The sequence below is a fragment of the Paroedura picta genome, chromosome 2, assembly GCF_049243985.1.
Source record: "Paroedura picta isolate Pp20150507F chromosome 2, Ppicta_v3.0, whole genome shotgun sequence".
Classification (NCBI taxonomy): Eukaryota; Metazoa; Chordata; class Lepidosauria; order Squamata; family Gekkonidae; genus Paroedura; species Paroedura picta.
In genome coordinates this window covers 137,050,091-137,072,600 of record NC_135370.1, presented here as the reverse complement: position 1 = coordinate 137,072,600, position 22,510 = coordinate 137,050,091, and the positions used below count along the sequence as shown (strand labels likewise).

The 22,510-nt window shown below is 46.7% G+C and overlaps 1 protein-coding gene and 1 long non-coding RNA gene across 7 annotated transcripts in view; one reads left to right on the top strand and one right to left on the bottom strand.

Annotated features, from left to right (window-relative positions):
- MEIS2 (Meis homeobox 2) overlaps positions 1-3,413 on the bottom strand; it is a 290,954-nt gene extending 287,541 nt beyond the window's left edge. The window contains exons 1-3 of one of the 6 annotated variants that reach the window (XM_077322967.1): positions 3,241-3,255; positions 1,647-2,575; positions 386-618 (exon numbers count right to left, since the gene is read on the bottom strand). In XM_077322967.1, coding sequence (XP_077179082.1) covers positions 386-618; positions 1,647-1,658 — 245 coding nt within the window. In that variant the 5' untranslated portion in view covers positions 1,659-2,575; positions 3,241-3,255. Of the gene's footprint in view, positions 1-385; positions 619-1,132; positions 1,453-1,646; positions 2,987-3,240 lie in introns of those variants that run through there. The other 5 variants (XM_077322965.1, XM_077322964.1, XM_077322969.1 and 2 more) reach the window with 5 other exon arrangements.
- Positions 3,414-3,503: 90 nt separating this feature from the next.
- On the top strand, positions 3,504-13,522 carry LOC143830450 (uncharacterized). Its single transcript, XR_013228452.1, has 2 exons — positions 3,504-4,786; positions 12,738-13,522. It is a non-coding gene; the product is annotated as an uncharacterized LOC143830450 (long non-coding RNA).
- The last annotated feature ends 8,988 nt before the right edge of the window (positions 13,523-22,510 follow it).

The window sequence follows — 22,510 nt, the reverse complement described above, 5'->3', positions numbered from 1 at the left end:
AGGCCAGCCGGAGCAAGGCTGCTTTATTTAAAATGGAGAGTGGTGTTGATTTTTACCCCCGAGTGTCACAACGTTTGTGTCCATCCGAAATGCATCCCCCTTGCCGGGTTTCCCCAAGAAGCGCTGATGCATCCTAAAAGTCTCACCTTTAAATAATGCAAAATGGACATAATGACCATTTGCAGGTGTCCTTTCAGATCAGAAATCCTTGCAGATTTTGAGGAAGGGTAGACTGGCAAGACACACACGCACACACACACCCCTTCCAAATGAAGCTGGGCTATCCCACCCAACTCTCCTCTGCGGCTGAGCCTACTCCGAAATGAGAAGGCTCCCTGAAACACACGGGCCAGAGAGCCTGCGTAGTGTCCTGCCTTGTACCTACCCGTAGATCGCATCCTTGTCCCGCTTCAGGGCGTCGTTGACAGCCGATCCCATGCTGGCCGGCATGACATTGGGGTGCGGGGCATGGGCTCCATAGTGCTGACTGGCATGGAGTGGCGGCCCATGGTTCAAGTGGTGAACTGGGGGGATCGGCCTGGGGGCGTGAGGGTCTCCATACATGGAAGCTGGTACCCCTACTCCGTCCATTCCGCCGTAATGAGGCAGCTCATCGTACTGTCAAAAAGAAAATGGGCCAGAAGGAGGGGAAGGTAAAAGAACCATGGGCAGAGAAGGGAGAGAGAGAAAGGGAAAGAGCGTAGAAGGGAGAAAGGAATTTAAAAAAAACACACAACAAAAGTCAGAAGAGAGTAAAGCACCCAGACAAGTCAGACAAAACAGAGCAAAACTACAAACCAGGGCCAGCCACAACAAAGAGGAAAAGCTATACAAACTGAACTCAATTTTTTTTAAGTGCAGTCTATAGAGCTGGGGGGGGGGGGGGAAGGGGCAAGGGACGATTCCAGAGGGGGTGAGCCGGGAGAACTTTATAGGGGGACAAAATAAAGAATGGAGTGAAGCTTTAAACAACCCAACCTCCTCCGACTAAGGAGAGAAAAGGGCAAAAATAACCAACCCACAAGTAAACACATTAATCCTGAGGCGGAGCAGCGGCGTGGGGCGGGGTGGAGAAAGAAGCTGGCCTGAGAAAGGAGAAGAGCACGGAGGGGACAAATAATCAGAAAGTTACCAAAAACATTATTTAGCGGCGATTCCCCCGGTCCTTGTCCAAAAAAGAGGCAAACGCAGCCGCAAAATGTAGCTGTGTTTCCCCGGTGGCGGCGGCGGCAGTGGCGGCGGCAACAGCCACAGCAACAGCAGCGGCGGCGGCGGCGGTAGCAGCAGGCAAGCCTTCCCCCCTGTGAACCCCGCGCCACTGAGCTGCTAGAGAGGAGCAGGGAAATCGCGCGGCTGGGGGAAAAGCTAGAGAGGAAAGAAGCGTGGAACAATTGCGGGGAGAGAGAAAGGGAGAGAGGGAGAGGGAGACACACGCACACACACACAGAGGGACACACGCGCGCGCGCGCACACACACACACACACAAAACCGGTGAATAATTTTTGCTGCTATTTGTTGTTGTTTTAAAAAATTGTGGCCGCCATGAGCAGCAGCAGGAGCAGCAGGAGCCGAGGAGAGCAAGTCGGACAGGCCCCTCGTCAGAGAGGATTTATATGGAAGGTAAGTGCGGGAGATTTAGACCTACCCTTTGAGCCATCAGTCTGCGCTCCAATAAACTCCTGGAGGTGTCCTATATTTAATATCCCAGTCCAGCAACAATCACAACAGAAAAGTGATGGAGTGAAGCGGAAGAGGGGATCCCTCTCCCCCCGGTTTTTTTTCTTGCCGACCCCCTTATAGTCTTCTCCAATACGCGTAAATAATCATAAAGATAATAGCAATAAAAAGTAGGCAAAGAACCACGGCGAGTTTGTGAGATTTCTTCTTCTTCTTCTTCTTCCTTCTTCTTCCTTCTTCTTCTTCTTCTTTTCCCCCCTCGTCCTCCGAGTTCTTCTCTATTTTCCCCTTCTCTCTCTCTTTCCTCTTTTTGTTCTTCCTTGAGTTAAAAATAATAATAAAAAATGTAAAAAAAAATAAAAAAATTAAAAATTAAAAAAAATCGTCAAACCCCAGTCTGAAGGTTACGATCGGCCCGTCAGCAACCCACATGTAACCAAACTGTCGTGTCTCATGGCTTTTTGCCACTCCAGCTGTCAATCAAAGCCATGGAATGTCAAGGTAGTGAATGAATGATGGCTGATGATGATGAAGAAGAAAAGAGGAATCTTTTTAACCTCGGTTTCTTCTTGCAGTAACTCCGCGTTTGGGCTTTGCCGTGTAGGAAAGCTAAAGGCTCTTTTTTTTAAAGTACCGGGAGGGGGAGGGTGGGGTAGGATGCGAAGAAAAATGGAATAGTTTGCAAAACGTGGACTTCCTCCGGTCTTTTCTCTCCCCACCCCCCCTCGGGTAGGTATTTTGTCTCCCTCTTCACCTCTCCCTCAGAGATGAGTGAGTGTCAGTAAGTGTTGGCAGGTTGGCTGCTGGCTGGCTTATAGAAGAGGCTCAGTTTTGCAGCGCTGATCGGCGGGAGAATGAAATGACGGAACCCGGAAGTAGTGGTGGCCATAGCCAGTCCTGCAAGAGAGACACATACAAGGGAGAGAGAGGAGGGAGCGGGCGAGAGCGAGCACCGAGCGAGCGCTTAAAGCCTGTGATATGCAGAGGACGCAATCAGGGCTGCTTCCCCGCCACATGCGGGGGGGTGGGGAGCCACACAACAGACTCCTACCCATAGCAAATCAACGTGCCTTTTCAGAGAGGAAAGGGAGAGTGTGGGAGAAAGGAGGAGGAGGAGGAAAGCGAGGCAGAGAGAAAGAGAGGCAGGCAGGCTGGCTGAGAGCGTGCAAGGGAACTGCGAAAAGCCGCGGGGGGGGACGGGGGGACAGAGAGAGAGAAGTGCCTAGATCTGGTTTGCTTTTCGGCTAGATTATTCCAGCTTTCGACATCGCTTCCCGCTTAACGGCGGCGTGCTTGAGCCAGCGCTTCGCAATGTTTCTCTCTCTTCCCCCCCCCCCCTATTTTGAGGTTACTTCTTGCAAGCGAGTCAAATGGCTGCAGCAGCCCAGGCAGTTGGGGGTGGGGCGGGGGGGGGAATGTTTTGTTTTGTGGAAAGCGGGAGAGCATGCAAAGTTGAGCTGCCTGCGGAAACGAGCCTGCTGTAACAAAGTCCGCCGTCCTCGCCAGAGTCCCTCATTCACCGAGCCTCCCTGCGTGTGTCGTTTTCAGGGGGAACTCGCTACCTTTGTTGTCGTTGTCCTTGTTTTCGCCGCCACCACCGGCTTCGTCGGGGCTCCCGTGTACATTAATCTCCCCGAAGGAGAGGAGCGAGCCCCGTCTCACCCCCATCCCATTTGGCATCGTCCTTCATTAAGTGACCGCTTCCCTCAGCCACGCAGCATGCTGTCTGGAGAGGGGGCAGCAGGCGAGGGAAGGCGGGCGGGCAGGCCGGGGAAGGGGGGGGCGAGAAAAGAAAAGGAAATCCTTTCAGGTTTGGCGTGCCGGTGGAGGCAGCGGCGCGGGGGCTCGAAAACAAAGTCCCTATCACTTCCCCCTCCCCTCTCGCGCGACCGGGCTGCAGATCCCGGTGTGTGAGTTAAACGCAACCCAGGAACCTCCGCCCGGGGCGAGCCTGTGATTCTTGCACGTTGGTACCTGGGCTTTGTGCAATCGGTGTTTAAAACGTTGTCTGGCGGGCTCCCTTTTACGCTTATGTTGATTACAGCCAAGTTATTCCGCAAATTAAGGGAGATGGTGCCCCCTTCCTCCGTTGTCAAGGATCGAAGGAACTTTTGAAACACACACATACGCCTCCCTCGCTCTCCACACTGCACCACGTTAATTTTGGTGTGTGTATATAGTCTCCTCCAATCACTTCGCTGGGACTAAAACATGCCTTACCTCAAAGCAGTCAATTACCAAAGCTCCCCAAGATCATCAATCACGGGAAGGCTTGAAGTTTAGGGGAGGAGCAATGGTCAAACTATTGATTGCTGCAGTTTTGCACTCCCTCCTCTCTCTCCCCCCCCTGCCTCATTCACGCTCCCCGCACATAAAATCTAAACCAGACTCCCCCGTTAATAATGGGATTTATCAATGAGTGTGCATCTAGTTGTGCATCTATTGGGCTTTTAACAATTGTTTTTTTTAGATGCTAAAATGGAAGGAGGAGAATTAGTTGGAGGGGGAGATAATCCAGAAGGATCGCCATCCAAGAAAGTTGGGGAGAAACAAAAATCACAGAAGGGGGTGGGGTGGGAGAGAGCGAGAAGGTGGCTGTAGAAATTTGGCCCGGTTTTAATGGGCAAAGGGAATGTGCTCCAGAGGTCAATAAAGCCCTCCGAAATGATGAATGATTGAGTACCTGTGATGATGATAGTGATTACCGGAGCAATTAAACAGTTTGATTAAATGAGCCATCATAACAATGATGTCTGCGGGAAATCAGCCCTCACATATAAAGAAAGATAGCGCGCCGAGCGGGCTGATAAACGCCACTGGGCATCGCTTCGCCTTCCCAGCGCGCTCCGCCAGGCAACCGCAGAGTGCGCGCGGCTCCACCGGCAGCAGCAGCGCAAGGAGCGGGGAAGAGTCCGGCGCGCTCGGTTTGAACGCCGTCTGAAGCGGAGCAGCCGGCGCCCGGTGTGCTGTTTTGTCCCCTTCTCTTCTCGCCCCCCCCTTTCCCCTCCCCTCTTCCTTTCCCTCTAGAGGACCTCTGGCAAGATTAAAGCCATTCTTGAGAGCAAGGGCTACACTCCGTGGCTGACTTGCCCGGGACTGGACGCAAAGGTGAGTCAAGCCGCCCTCTGTGTGTGTGTCTGTGTGTCTGTGTGTGTGTGTGTGTGTGTGTCGATCTCTTTCAAGCACTGCTTAAATCGGTTCCTTTGGCCAAGGACGCCTTTGAGGGGGGAGCGGGAGGGGGACAAACTAAGCGGTTTTGTTGTTCCGCAGTATTTTCTCCTCTGTCGCATAAATCGGTAACGCAGTTCAAGATAGTCACAGTCATGAATACTTGGTTAATCCTTCGGGTGCCCGGAGACCTACAGAGAGCAGTAGGTTATGCAAATCCCTTCCTACTTTTGCAGCTGGACTCGTCCAACACAACAGATTTCTTTAAAAGAGATCTACTCGTCAATGAATGGTACTGACTAATGCTCCCCCCTCCCACACACACCCCTTCCGAAAATGTCAGTTTCCTAAATTCCTTGGGAATCACTTTTGTTGTGTAACAGCCCACAAAATCCTGGCGTCCAGGACACATTACAAACTTGATTCCCTGCACAGCAGCAAAAATAAAATAAAACTCCCCTGCAGGAGATCTGTATTTCTCTGATGGGATAGCTTTGGTGTTCTGGAGGGGACGCGCCGGAAGAGTTTGTGCAAATAAGCCCGTCGCGTTGAAACAACCCCTCGGGTGTATGCGAAGGCTGGGGAGAAAGTCCGTGCTTTCTAGCGCGGCCACTGTTTGCTGGCTCACCGGGCTTTGGCAGCATTAGCGCGACGAGTGTCCTAAATCAAGCTCAGTTTAGTAACCTCATCGCTTTTCGGGAAGGAATGTTGAAAACTAAACAGTGGGTGACGTTTACAAACTGAAAGGCTGTCCGCCCCCTCCACTCCAAAGGAAGCGTGTGTGATCCCTTCCTTGGCTAGTGTAAAGCCACCCGGATCTTGATGTTACTAGGAAAACGGGCAAGAAATCTACCCCCGCACAGGCAGCTTCGTGGCCTGTCTGCGAAGAGGCTTAAAATAAAGAGGCCGCATAATCCCGCGCCAGCTCCTCGAAACGGCTAATTCTCGGGGGTGGGTGAGCGGGACAGTTCAAGAATTCAGCGCCTATATCCTGCGCACAGATCTCTTGCCCAACGCCCAAGGCATGCCTTCCAAATTCCGAGGGCAAGTGAGAAGTGAAGGTGGCGCTCAGATTTGGAGCGGCTCTTTAGCGGGCTGGTGAGATTCATTCTTTTTTTCCCCCTTTTCTTTTTCTTAAAAGAAAAAAAAGATTTTAGAAAGTGGGTTTAAATGAGTTCCAACGTTTCTGACCCATCAAAGGCTTGTCCTTGAGCGAAGTGTTAAGGAAGTGGAGCATCTGTGGCTTTTCTTGTCCCCAAATCCTCCCCCCACCAAGGATTGAGGTGTCCGGTGTGGAAACGCATCTCCATCAACAGTAATCTCCCCCCTCCCTCCCTCCCCCCCTCCCTTTTGGCCTAGGCTGGAAATGGTTTTAACAGGCGGTAAAATTTCATCTTGTGGTGTCAAATTGGGGTCAGTTGGGGGTTAGGGCTCTCAGTGTCCGAGAAGGAGCTGTCCAGCTGTGTGGGGATTCATTAAGGGCAAAAGATCCGTTTCAAGAAAAACAATACAGAGACAATCAGTAGGCTAAAGATCCTCTCCAAACCGCATTTTACAAGTGCGCCAGAACAAATATGGGTGCTGAAACCTATTCACTTCAGATGCCCAAATCTCCTCCTTGGAATGGAAGAGAACCCTCTCTAAACTTCCAGGGTCGCCTTCCCAACAACCAGAATTTCTGGAAGTACCATTTGGGTGTCTTTGAGATTTTGTTCTCTTTTTGACAGAGCCGAGTTGGCCAACAGGTAATATGTTCGATTCTCAAAATATATTTATTTATTTCAGGTTTTTGCTTTCCCAGCATTTGTGAGAAGTTCTCTCTCTCTCTTTCTCTCTCTCTCTCTCTCTCTCTCCCTCCCTCTCTCTCGGCCAGCGGGACATTGTGTGTGTGGAGAGGGCTAGACAAATGGCAGTGTAGCCTATCCACCCCTATCTGGAAATCTTTTTTTCTCCTTTGATAGATCTTTATCTGTTCTAATAGATACTCTGACTCCATTAACTTGGGGGTCTCAAACAGTGTGGAAAGTGCATGTAGTTAATCTAGTTTATTAAATTCTCGTGGATTAAATCCTTTTAGCCTTCCTACATCTGTTAGAACAATTGACTCCTCACTGGAGGTACAAATAAATTTAGCCGTAATCTTGTTTGTAACTTTGTTCGATGTTTATTTTGTTTGCTGAGATGAAGTATTTATTTTTGGGGATTATGCAAATTGCATCGTGAAACATACCTCCCTATCTAGAGAATTAGAAGTTGTTTTGAATTCTGCATTCTCTTCTCCTTTCCCCCAATTAAATTGCAAGGAATGAATAAGATTTGATAAACTGTTCAAAATACTTTAGTTTATTCACGTTCTGTTTGCACTGCAGGTTTTCTGTACTAGTCTGGAAACAGCGACCGTTTGCTTTAATTTTATACAACAAGGATCTTATTTCTTTCTTCATCTTAGATATACTCTTTGAGTCCTCTCACAAATCTGCTTAAACTAAACTACTTGATTAGGAATACCAGCGACTGAAAAAGGAGAGAGGAAAGCCGGTTTATATTCAATTTCTTTGTCTTGGATTGAGATCCATGCGTTTTAGCTGCACTAAACGCAACTCTTCCGTCATTTTGTTCAAGTTTTCGGGGAACCAGCAAGTCCTTATAACATTTTCTTCTCTCTCTCTCTGTCCCCCCCCCCTTCTTGTGGGCTGAAATATTCAGTTTTGCAAACGGTCAGTCATACACGTGAACATAAATCTGAGGCTAAATGCTGCACTGAAATCGTGAAGTTTCTAGTCCGTCTGTCCTTCTAGTTCTTTATTAACCCACCACTCCCAATGCCAATTTCACTCTTTCTTCTTCTCCTTCTTCTTTGGTTTTTGTTTGGATTTCACCAACCTCTTACTTTGTGGGAAGCCTTTTTCTCCAGGAAGGCTGTGCTTAACCCATCAGAGTGAACTTTTCCTGACCTCTCTAGCTATATGATTGCGATCTTTGGAAGTTGGATTAGGAGGACATTCATTGCCTTACCTGTTAACTTCTCGCACCCTCCCTCCCTTTCTTTCCCCCCCCTTTCAAAATCAACATGAGCTCCAGTTTCTTTATTCACTTGCAATCCCCCATTATGCTCCTCAAACACCTCTAGGAATTAAAACGGCACTTGTAGAGTGTGAGTCTCTCCCCCCCCCTCCATTTCTTTATCTCTCCTGTTTATTCTGTAAAGATCCCACTGAGCTGAAGAAGCGATTCAATAAACAGCCCTCTAGCGCTATCTGGCGGGACTCCAACACTTTCGGAAGAGGCGGCTTCCAAGCAGCTCCAGTAGATTTTCCTCTCTGAATACTTAAAAGAGCCCTGCCCGCTATGCCGAATGTCATTTTCGAAAGGGGATGCTGCTTTTGGTTCCGAATCAAAAATTCGCTGACGGCAAAAAGGCAGAGGACAGACACACTTTCCCTGGTGCATTTCCCGTCCGTCCCTCCCTCTCTTAATTGTGAATTCCCTTGTAGGACTTCAGAATTAAACTCCCATGTAGGACTTTTGCGCAGCAATCCTGTAAGAAAGAAACTTAGGAACATCCCCGATCCTAAACTCGTCGTCTTTTGGAAAATCACACTCAGTTGGACCCCTTTCCCGGGGCTTAGCAAGTAGGGGCGTCTGCCTCATCCCACTAGTCCAGATGGGCCCTGCGCTGAAACTCAGCGGCATCCTAAGGTGGAAGGCCAAGCCCAGCTCCATCCTACCTCCTTGCTTCTGCGCCTAGGCAAAGCCGGAAAGGAGAGCCGAAGCGGCACCCTGTGCCTGCGTGGTGACAACACTGGGGGGAGGGGGGAGACAAAAGACATTGTGGGGCAGGAGTGGTGCAGACTTGGGTCTAGCATAGGTCTAGTCGCAATCTGCTCCAGTTTTGCTGAGGGTAGGGCTTATTGGGACTATACATATACATATACACATCCTCGACTTCTAGGCAAATTCTAGGGAAATTGACCCTTAGGGCACCAAAGGACTTGCCCAAAAGGCAAGTTCGCAGAAACATCTGGCCAGAAGACAGTGCCGCCCCGTATATCTTAGTGGGGTTCAGCTAGGTGCGGATCCGGCTGCCTAACTCACATTTCCAATTCTGGACAAGCTAAACTCGTGTAGAAACGAGGGCACCCGACGCCCCTCGCCCAACTCATCCAATGCCCCGAAATCTCCTCCGGCGGCGGCTGCCCAGCAAAATCCCCTCATCGGGACAGCAGAAAGAAAAGTCAACTCAAGGGACGTGGAGTGCGGGACGCAGTCAAAGAACAGGCGGTGGTTTCCGGCCAGAGGGACGGAAAGACCTTTGCAGCTTCAGACGATCCTGGTTTTTCCTTTCTGGAGGAGCATTGTGTGTGTGTGTGTCCCTCTCTCTCTCTATTCCTCCATTCAAAGAGAATGCAAGAGAAGGGCTGCTGTTGTGTTCCCTTGTCGAGGGGCTTTATGGCACAATATATGGCCGCTGAGTTCTCCCAATGCTTAGTTCTTCTGTAATTAATTGAAAACAGTTATTAGGTCGTCACTGGCAATAACGTAAATAATTGCGGTGGATTTTTACTTAAAATTGACCCGTCACCGGGGTGGGGGGTATCGATTTGGAGGTATAAAATTGATGTATCAAAACATCAATGCCGATTATTTGAAATATTGTAGTCGAATCTTTTTTTATTACTTCATCGGCTTAAGTATCTGAAAGTGCAGTGTTCCAACGTATATTTATGTTGTCAATACTGTCAAAACTGTCAGGTTTATTACCGCGGATTTGTAATACATTTCGGAGTTGCTCATTTACATAAAATCCTCTCCTTCTCCCCCCCCCCCCAGTCTCCCACACTTCTTTCCCTTATCTCCAGGAAAGAAGAAGAAAAAACCCACATGTCAGTTCAATCAAAGTATCCCGGCTTCCTTTGCTGAAGCGAAAGCCGAGCTCCGGTGCAAGGGCATCAAACCTCCTTTCCTCCCCAGGACTCTCTGAACCCCAAACCGCTCGTGGCACCCTTGCCTCGGCGACCTCCTGAAAGCCCCCTCCCGTCCCCTGCCCGCTGTCCCCTGAAACCGAATCCCTGTGACGCTTCCACCCGCATCCAGAGGGGCGCGGCAATGAAGCCGATTTAGACCCGTAGAAAGCAGTCGGCGCATCTTAAAAATCGAAGTGGCTCCGGTTGAAGTCCGAATGTATCTTGGATTTCAGGCCGGTGGCATTTCCCCCCAAATTGTCTTGAGCTGAATTTTGCAGCCGGCTGCATATTTCCAAATAATCATTTGTTTCTGGGGAAGAAATTACTGGGGGTTGGGGGTGCGAGGACGGGGGGAGGGGGAGAGACATGCAACAAGAAGCCTCCCAGATCGGGTGCCAGTCCCCCCCGTGTGAACTCCGGTGGGCAACAAGGGAAGGGACCGCGCTTGTGTGGAGTTGGGCAAGGATGGCCAAGCCTCCCCACCCAGCCTGGCAAGACCGCGGCAGAACGGATGTCTCGGAAGGAAGCCCGTCGCCTCGAAATCAATGGGGCTTCCTTCCAAGGAAGCGCGCCTAGGAAAGGCGAATGGGGCTCGGCATGAATGGCTTTGATTTCTAGGGCAGCCCCCCACCGCTTGGTTAACTTCTCCCCCTTCAGGCCAAAGCAGTGGTTCCTCGTGGCGAGCGGAGGTCTCAAGGCGGCCCCCTCCTTCCCCCTCCAAAAAGTTTTCAACCCAAACCGCCTCATTGACAGTTGCCGATGGGGGCTGCCTTTCCTTTAACTGCGAGGCCGCCTCCCCCGTCCACCAAACCATACCCCGGCGATTGTGTTTTGTAAGGCCCCCTCCCCTCCCGCCTTTCCCCATAGATCGGGTGCTGAGTATGGGGAAAGATAGCTGGTACGGCACAAGCAGGCACGGCACTGCAGCCACGCCCCCCACCCCCTGGTTCTGTATTGACTTTGCTCGGGCGGGAGATGGCTTTCAGGACGTGGCGGCTTCCAGAAGCGCTTCCAGCCCCAGACAGTTCCTTCGCTCCGACAACCGCAGGACAAGAGAGCGGCTGCCGGCCCGTTCACTTCCACCTCCTCATCTCCGTGTCGGTGTCATGAGGAAGAGGAAAGACCCAATTCTTGTCCCTGCGGCAGGATGGGGGGGAGGGGGGAGGACCCGTTTGCTTTTCTCCCTGAGATTCGGGAGGGGGGTGGCATTTCTCGCCTTTTGTATTGTGACAATGATCGGAAATCTAGCGAATAAAAGGGACGACCCATCGAAGACGCCCATACCTTCGGACTCCGTCAGGGGGCAATGAGCCGTCCCGACCCCGGCCCTTCGGCCTCCAACTAGGAGCCGCTCGGAAAGCATTTAACGACAATTACCCCCTAATCAGCTGGAATGTTGGCCACAAATGATGCCATTAAACATCAAAGGGAGGCCTCCTATGTTACCTTTTAGCTAGACGAGGATTAATTTCTCTAATTAGAGGGGATAAATATGTGCATAAATATATCTCTTCCCCCTCCCCCCACCCCCTTTCTTCTTAATCTGAAGGATTCTTCTCCGACGGCTGAGAAAGAGAACCAGGCGTGGGAAGCCCCCTGACCATGGGCTATGATTTTTAATGTGACTTCGGACTGCCCGGGAATGACTGGGGGGGGAGGGGGGCCTCCCAGGGAAGCCAGCAGGGAGAAGCGCATCCTTTCGCTGAATCCTGCTCAAGTGTGTATGTGTGGGGGGGGAGTGATGAGGGGACTTCTGCAGCGCTTAGGGTCCAGCCCCCCTCCCTCCACCCCTGAAGCTCCAGGCTGACTTTAATGCCCCCACCAATAAAACCCGCCTGACCTTGATGAGGACCTGTATGAATAGCTCATTTACCTAATGACTTTGTGTCACGTCGGCAGGAGGTCACTTTCCTTTTTAACCTTGCCCGTTGCTGCAGTAAGCAGTCCTGCGATGATCAATGGGCGCTCTGAATAATCGATGCCCGTTTTATGATCCCTGACAAACTCAATAGAGGGGCACCTGGCGGCAGGAAAGCAGCCTCGCCTTCTCCCCGAGGCTTGTGAGCCCGCACCCCACTCCCCATCCTGAGCTCTAATTTCACCCCGGGGTTGGAGGACTCGGTTCGCAAAAACAACAGTTGCAACACACAGTTACAATACAGGAAGCAAAGTCGGAGGACAAGGGTCCTTTTGTCCCTTTCTACAGAGGGATGCCAAACAAGACACCCCACCCCAGCACCTTGTAAACTCGGATAGTGAAATCCCCAGTAGCTAGTAGGGTTAGACTGGAGTCATTCTGAATCCGCTTGCCCTGTTAACTCTCCATCTCCAGGACGCCTCCTTTCCTACTTTCTAAGAAAGAGGCACAAGAGAATCAACACATCTGGCCAAGAAGTGCTCTCACTCCCATATACACCCCCCCTCCTATTTGCTCAGGAGACTAAGAGATTAAAGTACAAAGTTCTTCCCCCTACTCTGCCGCAAGGGAACAGTAGTTTACAGACTCCCTGCCCCACCTCCCTAATGAGGACGGAGTCCTCAGATAAACAGACAGGGTGTGTGTGTGTTTGTGTGTGTGTGTGGGAAATCCCTTGATTTAACCTTTCCCTCCAGTTCCGTAGGATTTGGCCTGTTAGTTAAGGATTAGCTGCAGAAACTTGATCGCCAGCCTATAGCCAAACATGGGGGGGGGGGGAGGAAATCCTCCCTACTCCATGGGCTCTTGCAAACAGAATGAGGCCAGTCCCGGCAACCGCTCAGAGGACTGTCTGGGAGCTCTCACATTTGCTGCTATCTGCTGGTGTTAGTCAGAACTGAGAATAGTTGCAACCCTGTTACCTCTGTGGGATAATTAATACCGAGTCAGAACTTCTTTTTGTTGTTGCTGTTGAACTACCTCTAAACATATGTTTCATTTTCCTCTTCAGCTAAGTTATTCACTGCTTCCCCCTGCAACGTGTTTCTTCCAGAAAGTTTCAACCTGGCATTTCCCTTGGCCCAGATTTCTCAGAGAGGATCAGAGCCGGGATGCCAACTGCAGCCACCACTCATTCTGATTTGTGAAACAAAATCATTTCAGACATCTATTGGATCTGAAAGTAGCTCTGATGAGATTCCAACACTGCAATGCAAGTATGGGATTGGGAGACGAGTGAAGGGAACATTTGTTCCGGTCTTCTTTCTGAAATCTATTGTTTCCTTGCAGAACAGGGCATTGCTTTCAATCGAAATCTCCCATTTGCAATTCTACTTAACAAGGAGGTCCTCTGAAAGCAGTAGTCCATCTCTTGATGTAAGTGAGAATTCCTTCTGCGGCAAGGTACAAATGCTGGCAGTATGGCCATGCCTAAAATCCTGCTCACACGTTGGCTCCTTGAATTCCACTGCCTTCCGTAAGATCTAAAAAGTCAGCCGTGTCAGCCGGCTGCCTTGCTCATGCTATGTCTTGCTGTCATCAGAGTGGCAGGAGAAGGAGGATGATACATCCCAGTGGAGTGCAGCAAAGGGAACCTCGCCTTAGCAAGTGAGCATGCAGATGGGCTGGCGTGCAGAAGGAAGGTCTCGTGGATGCGTGATGCTCTTTTTCTTTCTCTTCCATCGGAGTACCAAGGAGTCCAGGGATCATGTATATGCAGTTCACATTGCATGGAAGAATACAACACATTCCGCCGTGAGTCTGCGGAGATAGGGCAGAATAAAAGTTTAAATAATACATTCAGGAAATGATGACCTCATCACGGTTTGAGTTATTGCTCTTACGCACGTAAATAGAACTTTTTGAAATGCAGGGAGTATTGGTTTATTTCATGCATTTCAGATAGCCAATTCACCCTCACATTTTCAGCCTATTTACAGAAAGGAAAACATTTGTTGCTGAGTTTAGACTAAATATACAAGACATCAGCCTCATAGAACAAGCCAAGGATTTGCAATGCAGACTTGAACAAAATAGGATTGCAGCCAGACTGTACCATGTTTGGGATGGTTAATAAACAATAAACTCAGATTCAGGCGGGTCACCATGTTGGTCAGAAGCAGCAGACCAAAGTTTGAGTCCAGTGGCACTTCAGAGATGCGTCTTCACTAAACTCAGCTGTAATATATACAATACATTTATTGTAAGGAGGTACTTCTTACAAAGTTCATGTGCATTTAGGAATAAATATACTAATTTCACCATTTATCAGTAGCATAGGATCTAACATAAGCAACCAAAAGTATTGATAGGCCACCGGAAAAGATACACATCAGAAGTTCTTGTCCCCTATGCTCATCTTGAGACCATATTGCTATCATAAGACAACATTTCTAGGCATATGTCATAGTGGATAATACTTTCCTTGGGTGTTGGAGAATGCATGACTCTAACCTTTGTTCCACAGAGAGCAGCTGAGTGCCACAATTTAGCTGCATGAACTTGGTTAAAGTATAAAATCTCTATATGAACTACGTTAACTGATAACATTGAATATACTTAATTTCCCCATTGAGCATATCCTGCAGATTCTTGGGCTGGGCATTCTTAGTTCCATTGATTCCAGTGGGAAATTTCTGCACATGGTTCAATGGGACTTTTATGCTGTGCTGAACTGGCTGGATCAGGCCCTAATTTTTTATTGTAAACATATGGATATAGCCCTTGTGAATGTATCCTTTTGGTTCACAAATAAATCTGATCAAAATGAAGCATGTTTGGTTTGATTTCACTGGAAGAAATTAAATGCAATTTAATTCAGTCAACTTAGAACATAAAATATTTCATTTTGGGCGGGGGTCATTCTTCTGAACCTATATGTACACCTTTAAAACATCACCACAGTACTGTTGTCATTACTGTGTCATGACAAAATACATTATATGACACAGTTGTTTCATTATATTAAGTCTAATAAAAGTACAAGACAGAAAAGGACAATCAGTCAAAATACTATTTGATATAGTGGTGCAAACCCTGACAATATCTGAGATTTTGTGGAGAATTCTGAGCTGCTAGATCATGGCCTAAATCACTAAGAAATAGAAGAACATGAAGTAAATTTCCACCCAACACAGTGGAGAAGAGTTCAAGAATGTCATCCCACCTCATTTCACTGCATGTGAAAATCCAGCCTATTGTGAAATAATGTGGTAGTAACTAAGATGAATAGCACTCTCAATTCAGGTGGGTAGCTGTGTTGGTCTGAAGTAGCACAACAAAACTTGAGTCCAGTAGCACCTCTAAGACCAACCAAGATTTATTCAAGGCGTGAGCTTTCATGTGCAGGCACACTTCCTCAGGCAAAAAGCACTCTTAATTGTATCACTTCAGTGCAGAAGGTTACATGTCCGTGTGCACAAGCCATATTTTGAATCCTAAAAGCCTCCCTCAGTTAGGGTATCAGGGAGATGCTAACTTTTCTGCCCAAAGTAAAACCTATAGTTCACAATGTATAGAAAAGCTGTTAGGGACACAGCACTCTGATGGTACATGGAGATCCATGACCAGCCCATCCCTTGGTGGTTGCTATTAAAGGTTATAAGCAACCACAGATGCCCTAGTGCTGCTTTAGGCCATGGCTGAAGTTCACCTCCAGGAAAACATCTGGGGGAAACATAGTGGCACTAAATGGATACCTTTATGTTCCCCACAGTGTGGCTTGGGAAAGGGGCTGATTGGGGATGGGGGAATGACAAGAGAAAAAAGTTCCCTCCTTTAACACTGTGGGAGTTAACTACTGTGCTTTTAGTCCAGGGATTCCCAGCCAGGGTTCCAGATGGCTGTTGACATCACTAGAAGTCACTGGAGCCCAATTCCCCAGTTGCTCTAAAGGCCTAGTCTCTTTCTCCGCAATGGAAACATTAAATGATGGATGGAGTGATCGATGGATTGACTAGCTCCTGCATCTTACTTCCGGGCCCAATTCTCTGAAAGGGCATGTCACCACTTCTGAGATTCCTCGAAACCTGAAAAATATTTCAGGGGTTCCTCCACGATCGAAGGGTTAACAAAGTCTGTTTTAGCCCTTTAATAATTACAGGCAAGCCTCTTTGTTTTTTTAAATTTTTTTTTAAATTTTTTAAATTTTAAATTTAGCCTTCAATAGTCTATTGCAAAACCATTAAGTTGGCATCAGCTTGATGCTGGTTAGATGCTGTAGAAATAAATTTCTTTGGGCAAAAGACGCTTTCCAGCCTTACCATTAAGACAAAGTGGGAATGCTCCAGTGTCATCTGAGTGTGTGGAACAATGGAAGCACTCCTTCCTTCAGATTCCTGGTTCCATCTGGGTGTATTTTGGCTCTCTAAGGGACTTATGCGACACTGGAAGGTATGCTAATTAAGGAGGCAATCCTAGGCACACTTAGGTAGAAGCCAGTTGAAATCCATGGGACTAATTACTTTGATGACGTAATTGTGTGTTTAAGATCGGGATGACAGTTGAAGGGCAGTCGCCTGCATCTTGATGCTAGCAGGCAACTTAGCAAATGGAGCCAGGAGATCATGATGCCTTTCAAATAAACCTGCACATAAAAATGAAACAACAAAAAGTCAAATGCAGAGACTTAGTGCAAGTAAGCATGCATGCAGAAAAGGTAAATGCAAATTAGAGTTGAATATTTATGAGCCACAAATCATTGACAGTTAGGAAAAAAAATGCAAAGCAGCTTTATGAATGAGATTAAGGCATGAGAATATCAAAGGCTGCATCACCAAATCAATAGCAATTTGATTGGCTATATCCTTGTAAATTGTAGTTATAGTTTCTGTGACATTAGGGGGAAAAAACATTATGTATGCAGTAAACAAAGAAAACACACATTTCAATGTAGTGTGTAGCTGGAAACCAGCAAGCTATAATTAAGCATGTATCACATCTGATTTGATTTTTAGAAAGTATAGTCTCTTAACATTTTGGGGCTTTGCAATAGCTTTAAAAACAACTGGTGTTTTAGGAATGCTTTAACACCAGTGGGTCAATCCTATCCACTGTATCTACGCATGGATGAATTGTACACAACAAAACAGAGCATTCTCCAGCTTGGCATTATTCATAGATCCTTGATGCACAAGGCCTCCAGAGAATGGGACCCAAGTGTGCATCTCTCAACCCAATGCTTCCTGCCACTTGGCCAAGGGAAGAAACAGTGCAGGCAGGATTGTGCCAGTGCCCTAGACTTCACCAACCTGCTGGGTTCCATTAAGGCCACTGGGGTTCATTCAATTTTTTGAAACATGAATTGTAAAAGCTTATTTTGGTGTATTCTTAGTACTTTGTTAGCTACCTTGTTGGGCATTAGTGGTAGAAAAGTAGGGTATAGATGCTTTAAAAATAAATACTTCAGCAGGTGGCTCACATTCTGATATGTCCTATAATAAACTTTTATTTATGGAAAATGGTCTGTGCTTTGTTCCTTGTGATACAATCCCATACATTACAAGTGTTTAGTGCAGGGAGCTGGAATACAGGAGAACTTGGAAGGAATGCTGTCTTGAAAGACAGCCAAGATAGCAATCTAAATCAGCTATTGCCCTGCTTTCAGCATCCATCAAGTATTTGGAAATTGTGTTGAAACAGAATATTTTAAAATATTGACGAGCCTACAGAACCATAAGGGTATAATGCTTCATATAGGGTTCTAATTTACATATAACTAGATTTGGGGGGGCTTGTTATTCATGTATTACTTAGTGAACACCGGCTAATTGTCATTTGTTGACTCATTTTTCCTCAGTTGCTCAGTGTCCAATATGGTTTCCTGGTTGAAAGTAATTCTGATGAAGCATCTCTACCAGGTCAAATGTGATCATCCCACAGCTGACAATGACATCAAAATGAAACGGAATGGGAAGTGGTCCTTGGTCCTTGAAGCAAAAGAATAGCATAACTTCTTGTAGCACTGTGTTTAATAGCATCCACTCGCCTGGGCAAGGCTACCAATTAACCCATGTCAAAACACTGCAAAAGGGGAAACCCAGATGTCAAATAACTTTGGAAAAGGATAACCTCATGTCCTCCCCAATCCCCAAGATGGGCCTGTCAGAAGCTGAAATGTCTCTTTGCGCTTCCATAACATCAGGAGATGCTTCTTTGCTTCTTGTTTAAATTCTAAATAGATTTCTGTAGAAAGCATCTCCTGTTTGTAAATTCGTGATTGTGACTGAACAAAAGGCTAGTTTAAAAAGAGGCCCTTGTCCAAAGAAAGAACAGAAAGCTTGCGATTTGACTTTAATCTTCAGAGTCAAGTAAGGAATGTATTTCACAATACTTGGGATGAAACATTAATATTTTGGGTTAATGGCTAGATTTGTTTTGCTGGTTCTAACATGAGAAGAACATGCAGGTGCTGCTTTCTGTTTTATCCTTCACAGCATGGCCATTTCCAGCATGAAGGGTGAAAATGGGGCATAGTGTGAAAGGCTGAAGTTAAGAGTATTTATAATATGCAGTCAATTCCGAAGCAAAGCATTTAATGCTGGATTAGTGTCAGATGAAATTCATGTGGGGAAAAATGTCAGCCAGCGTTGCTCTAGTGGGGAAAGAACATGGTGCAGCCTGTGGGTCTTTTGGGTCAAAGGAGACACAGAGACCGTTAAAGAGATTTTCTTGGAAGTAGACCAGGGCCAGTTTAGCATTATTCCCTGTGCTGATCTCAGTTAACCCCCCCTGAGAGAAATCACAACTACTACATCTATGACTGAGCCTTGATAATAATATTGATAAAGGAGCAAAAAGCTACATATCCTTCTTTTCATTATAATTCCTCAAATGAAGCATTGCTTCATTTGTTTCTACTCAAATCCTCCTGCAGTCAAATAATGTTAGTAGCTGGGAACTGCAGGAAAAATGGAAAGGAAAGATTGGCGCCTCTTGTCACATTTAGTAGATTGCACTGTCTTCAGAACAAGAGCGTGCTATTGCTTCTTTTGGCCACAAATTGATGTCAACTTTATAAAAGGTTGCAGAAGTGGTGAAAGAAACGTACTATTTTCCCATTCTGCTAAGGTTTTACAGTACAGTCCATTGCCATGGTATTCCAGTCCTACTCCAAAGAATTTTCTCTTCCTTCTTGTGAGCAGAACTCCTCGACGCTATTGCACTGACAGGAAAAATGGGTCAGTGGCTATACTTCCTTTGCTAGCAGCCTTTCAGCAGCATAATATTCGTAGAGAGATGCCAGCTTGGTTGCTTACAGTGCAACCCTAAGCAGTTTACACTTCAAGAATGTGGAATGCACAACAACCTGGAGCAAACACAGAGTAGCATTAGTCGACCCCCCCCCCCCTCCAGCACACTGTTTCTTCAGAAGAAGGAAAAAATTGAGGGCACTTTCCTGAAGACACTGCCTTGTTGCCAGATTTTGATATTTTAATACATTTATAACCACATAAAATCTGGACTAAGTTTCATTACATAAGATCTTCATCAGACAAATACCTATGTTGTTCAGAAGAAGAAGAAAAACAGAGGAAGTGTAGATGAATCATTTGAAGACCACAATCCGACACCCAGTTAAATTATGTCAATTTAACTCTGTTGGATTATTACTAAATAAGTTATATTTCATGAGCATAAATATACATGTTGGGGTTAGGGAAGATTTCAAAACTTTTATTAATCCACCATTTACAGCATGCTGCTTTTCTACCAGAAGGATTGATTCACAATATTAAAGATAGGTAGACAATGTTGCCTTGACAATAAGGGGACATTTCAAATGTGTCTGGATAAAATACTACATGAATACTATAATCGGGGGAAACTTGTGAAACAAAGAAAGACGAGCTGCTTTTGTAAGTGATCTTTTTTCCTATCAAGATTGCCAAGAATATATTTGTTTAAAACATTTGTTTGCCACCTTTCTATTCAAGTAAGGCCTTCAAGGGAGGCTAATTTATTTTTTTTTAAGATATTAAAACAGACCTGTAAGAACATATAAATGAAAACAATTAAAACAAACAAGGAGGATGGTTAGAAAGGGTACAACTAGTGAAACAGAAGAGCTGCTTTTTTATAGCCAGCTATTCACTACCTGAAGGTGTCTCAAAGCAGTTCACAATCACCTCCCCTTCGTCTCCCCACAACAGACAACCTGTGAGGAAGGTGGGGCTGAGAGAGCTCTGAGAGAAACAGTGACTTATTCAAGGTTACCCAGTTGGCTGAATGAGGGAAGGAGGACTGGGGAATCAAACACAGTTCTCCAGATTAGAGGCTGCCACTCCTAACTACTACAACAAGTTGGCTCTCAAAGAAAACTAGGATGGAGGGAGCATAGATCAATATCCTCTGGGAAAGAATTCTAGATCTTTGGTGCTATGACTCAGATAATAGGACCACACAAAATCAGGGCCATGAAGATAATTGAAATTGTTGGGAAGACTGTTATTTTCTAAAAACCCACAACTCTACAGTTCTAGGTATGTTAAATAAAAACCAGTGTTCTAAGATTGCTTTTCAGACAATTAACAAGCTTGCCAATACATTTTTATAGAGAAGGAAAAAATAAGGTAAAGATGATAAAATGATTATTGAAAAGATCTGGTGCTGAGAAACAATATGGCAAACAGGCCATGATCACCTAATACCCTCCATAGAATTCCTGAACATAATGATAATTAAAAGTATATGTACATTTTGGTGGAAATACTAACATTATTATATGAAAAGTCACAGCCTTATCCATTGTTGTTCCTCTATATATTTCTGAAACAGCCTATGGGGTGGGACGTGTCTGGCTGTCCAAGTTGTAATAGGGCCAATCAGGATGCAGCCAGCTTTGTCCTGATTGGTCCTGCCCCTGCGGCTCCCGCCCTCCAGCCCTGGACTCTAGCCTCTTTGCTCTCAGACGCCTCAGTGCCCGGAGCCAGCAGCAGGTGAGAGGGCCCTGGGCAAAGGGTCACGGTGGAGGGCTAGCTAACGAGGGCCTCCTGGCCAGCTAGGCTGGGCCTGCTGATGAGGGCCTCTTGGCCTGCTGACTGGCTGCTAAGGAGCTCTGTCTCGGCCTTGCTATTGAGCTGCCCAGCCTGCCCTACTTGATCTGGCTGTGAGCTGCGGCCCAAAGCTGTCTGGCCAGGGGCCAGGGGAGGGGACCCTTTCAGGGCCCGTTCTTAGGAACGGGCTTTGAAGCTAGTCAAATGTAAAGGTGGTTCTTAACAACTGAATGAAACTGGGTTAATGTTATATAATCATTTTAAAATAAAATAGTTTAGAAGAGTTTAAAATTTATAACATTTAAACATGTGCAATCCTAAATCCAGTTTGTAAACTGCACTGGTATAACCCAGACATTTGTCAGTGAAACATAGACATTAATGCTGTGTTAATGCTAACATAACATCATCATAATGGTTTCAGGGTAAGGACCAGAAATGGCTGGCACCAGGGGAAAGAGTAGGTTTTAGTATCCTAACTCTTCTTTGCAGTCATCCTGCCCCTGGTTCCAGCATAATATTACACCATAGATAATGTTGGTGGAGGTATAATACATGAATAACAAAGTACTCCAGCCTCCTTTCATGCTTACCCAGCCACAGCATAGTTTAGAATACTGTCTACGCAGTGAATCATAGCTCTCCTAAGCACTACATAAACTAAAAGGAGTCAAGTACAAAGTACAGTAGGGTACAAAACGTGAGTATCAAAATACAGCCCACAAATGATAAAAAGTGAGTATGTTTTGCTGGAGAAACAAAATAATCTCTAGGTACATGATCTGAATGCATATCAGCTTCTTATATGTTTTGTTTAGTTTTGTATTGTATTTGGGATATTTCAATGTTACGTGAATTACTGTATATTGAATTTGGCTATTAAAGGCACTGCCATATCATTAGCCAGTTTGCATGAGTACGATGCACACACCATACCTGACCAGTGCTCAGTGGGGGTATATTCCCCCATTAAGGACCAATCAGGGGTCTTCCCTGCCCACCATCTTCCTCTTCCTTTTTACTGCCTATACACTTGGGAAGAGGAAGAGCCAGCAGCAGCTAAGGAGGGGAGGAGGCTAACTATGCTGACATTGGTGACCTATACCTCATGGCTGGGCCACCGCACTCTGAGGCCTTTTGCTCACCAGGTGAGTGGAGGGCAGCTGGCTGTGCCCTGTGGTGCTACACCAGCCTCCATAGTCCAGGATCTCTGGCTGGGTTGCCACACTCACTCCAACCCTCCTGCCTGCTAGTTGAGCAGGGAGGGAGGGCAGTTAGCTGTACCCTATGATAAAGTGTGGGCCACCAAGGCAGGAGTCCTCTTCAAAGCTTGTTTTTTGATACTAGTGATTTTGTAAACTGTAATATACTTATTTACACTCATTGCACCTTGATTGTGGGGAAAGCACAGAAAGGACACTCAAGCATCAAAGATCAAAGACATGAGACCATGCTCTCAAGGGGAAGCCTTGCACTGGAAGACTGCTAACACCATCACCATTTCCCTCAGACTAATTTTGTATTCCACTCTGACCCTGCAGGCTTCTGTAGCTGAGGCTACTGGTGTGTGCACATGAGGGCAAGCCAAGGCAGGTCACCCACCAGTAGATAATGGGACATAGGCTCAGGAAGGTTTTCTGGGAATGATGCTTATGGTTGGGGAGGGGGCTGCTGGCAGGGGCACTGGCAGCCCCATACCTGGCTGTCAGCACGGACACACGATGAGGGCCCCTCCTCTGCTCCAGGCAAGACTGACCACAACTGGGGCCTGGGGTGACTGGCAGCAGAGCCT